General features: G+C 42.0%; 1 protein-coding gene across 1 annotated transcript; it reads left to right on the top strand.

The window, feature by feature from the left end:
- The first annotated feature begins 522 nt into the window (after positions 1 to 522).
- LOC113724299 (uncharacterized) lies at positions 523 to 1,182 on the top strand. The gene has a single exon (XM_027247213.1). It carries the CDS (start codon positions 523 to 525, stop codon positions 1,180 to 1,182), a length of 660 nt encoding a protein of 219 aa, XP_027103014.1.
- Positions 1,183 to 1,547: the final 365 nt, after the last annotated feature.

Below are 1,547 nucleotides of genomic sequence, written 5' to 3' on the forward strand. Positions count from 1 at the left end.
TTTTTTATATTTGACTTATGGGCATGCTATGATGAAGTGATGACATTCCATTCAAATTGCTTGACGATCCATCATTTATCCTTAATTAGTCAAATTTATGAAACTATGAGGATCAAATGTGTTTGCATGAAACTTTAGGGACAAAATTTATCAAAATTATAAAATTATAATGATGAAATGTGTTTTGACTGAAACTTTAGGAACAAAATTGTTTAATATCCCCCAAACAATGGGAATCAATAGTGCATTTTCCTGTCATTCTATACATATTATAGGAATAATTTCAGAAACCTCCCTTGAGGTTTCTGACTATTGCAGGTAGCTCTCTCTGGCTTAAAAAATTATACTTACCTCCCATATTATTAGATTTTAGTAATAATATAGACCCCATATGCTAAATTTGTATTCGAAAATTCTAAAATACCCCTTTGTTAGAAGGGGAAAAATGAACTTATCAATTTCTTCCACGTTGCAAGCAAATGACATAACTACCACCCTAATACGCACAAAAGCTCATTTATTATGTCCACTCGGGCGACTGAGGAATATCTGGGCATGGTTGCCACGAAGCTTCAGTTCCAACAACAACATCTGCCTTTTACTTATTTGGGAGCACCAATCTCAAGAGGAAAGTCCAGATGCCTTCTTTTTTATGCTATTGTTGCACGGATACGGGACCGTCTGTGCCATTGGAGCTCGAGACTTCTTTCGTCTTGGGGAAAGCTAATATTGCTGCGCCATGTGCTCATCTTTATGCCTATGTTTTTGCTGCAGGTGTTGGACCCGCCGCAAGCAGTGCTAGCAAAGTTGGGCAGGATCTGTAATAGTTTCTTATGGGATAAAGACATTCGGTCCAAGAGCATACACTGGGTGTCTTGGGAGAAGCTTTGCTATCCAACGGAGGAAGGAGGACTAGGTTTTGCTCCTTCGCGGACATATGTTCTGCCTTCGCTTGTAAACTTTGGTGGCGGTTACAAAAGAGCGATTCAATTTGGGTGGAATTTATGTATTCCAAGTATATCAAGGGGTGCCATCCTACCCAAGCGCAGGTCTCCAAGCCTTCTCCGTCATGGAGACGGTTGGCGAGCATTAGAGACATTGTGGAACAAAACATTAGGTGGTGTGTGGGCAAAGGCTTTGTGGACTTTTGGTACAATCGGTGGCTTCTTGATTCTCCATTAGTAGAGATGGTCCCAATCAGGGATCCGCCTCACATGCTTTTAGCGGAGTTCTATGGGGATGGTGGTTGGAAAGTAAGTAATTTGAAGAGTTGGTTCCCAGATCATTTAGTCCAACAGATATAGGAGGTTAACTTATACCCCAATCACGATGATTACATGGTTTGGGCACGTTCTCCCTCTGGAACGTTCACGACCAAATCAGTTTCGGACCTGATCCGATAGAAACGAACCCCGTCACTGATGGATGACCTGCTTTGGAGCAATGTTGTGCCCCTCAAGATGTCCTTCTTTGCGTGGAAGGCAGTACGTAATCTGATTCCAGTGGAAGCGAATCTGAAGAAAAGGGGAGTCCCAATGGCGTCAAGG

Source organism: Coffea arabica, chromosome 2c (genome assembly GCF_036785885.1).
Source record: "Coffea arabica cultivar ET-39 chromosome 2c, Coffea Arabica ET-39 HiFi, whole genome shotgun sequence".
NCBI lineage: Eukaryota > Viridiplantae > Streptophyta > Magnoliopsida > Gentianales > Rubiaceae > Coffea > Coffea arabica.

Bases quoted from the DNA above. Each gene is read 5' to 3' on its own strand.
- LOC113724299 (XM_027247213.1), top strand. From the start codon at position 523: ATGTCCACTCGGGCGACTGAGGAATATCTGGGCATGGTTGCCACGAAG.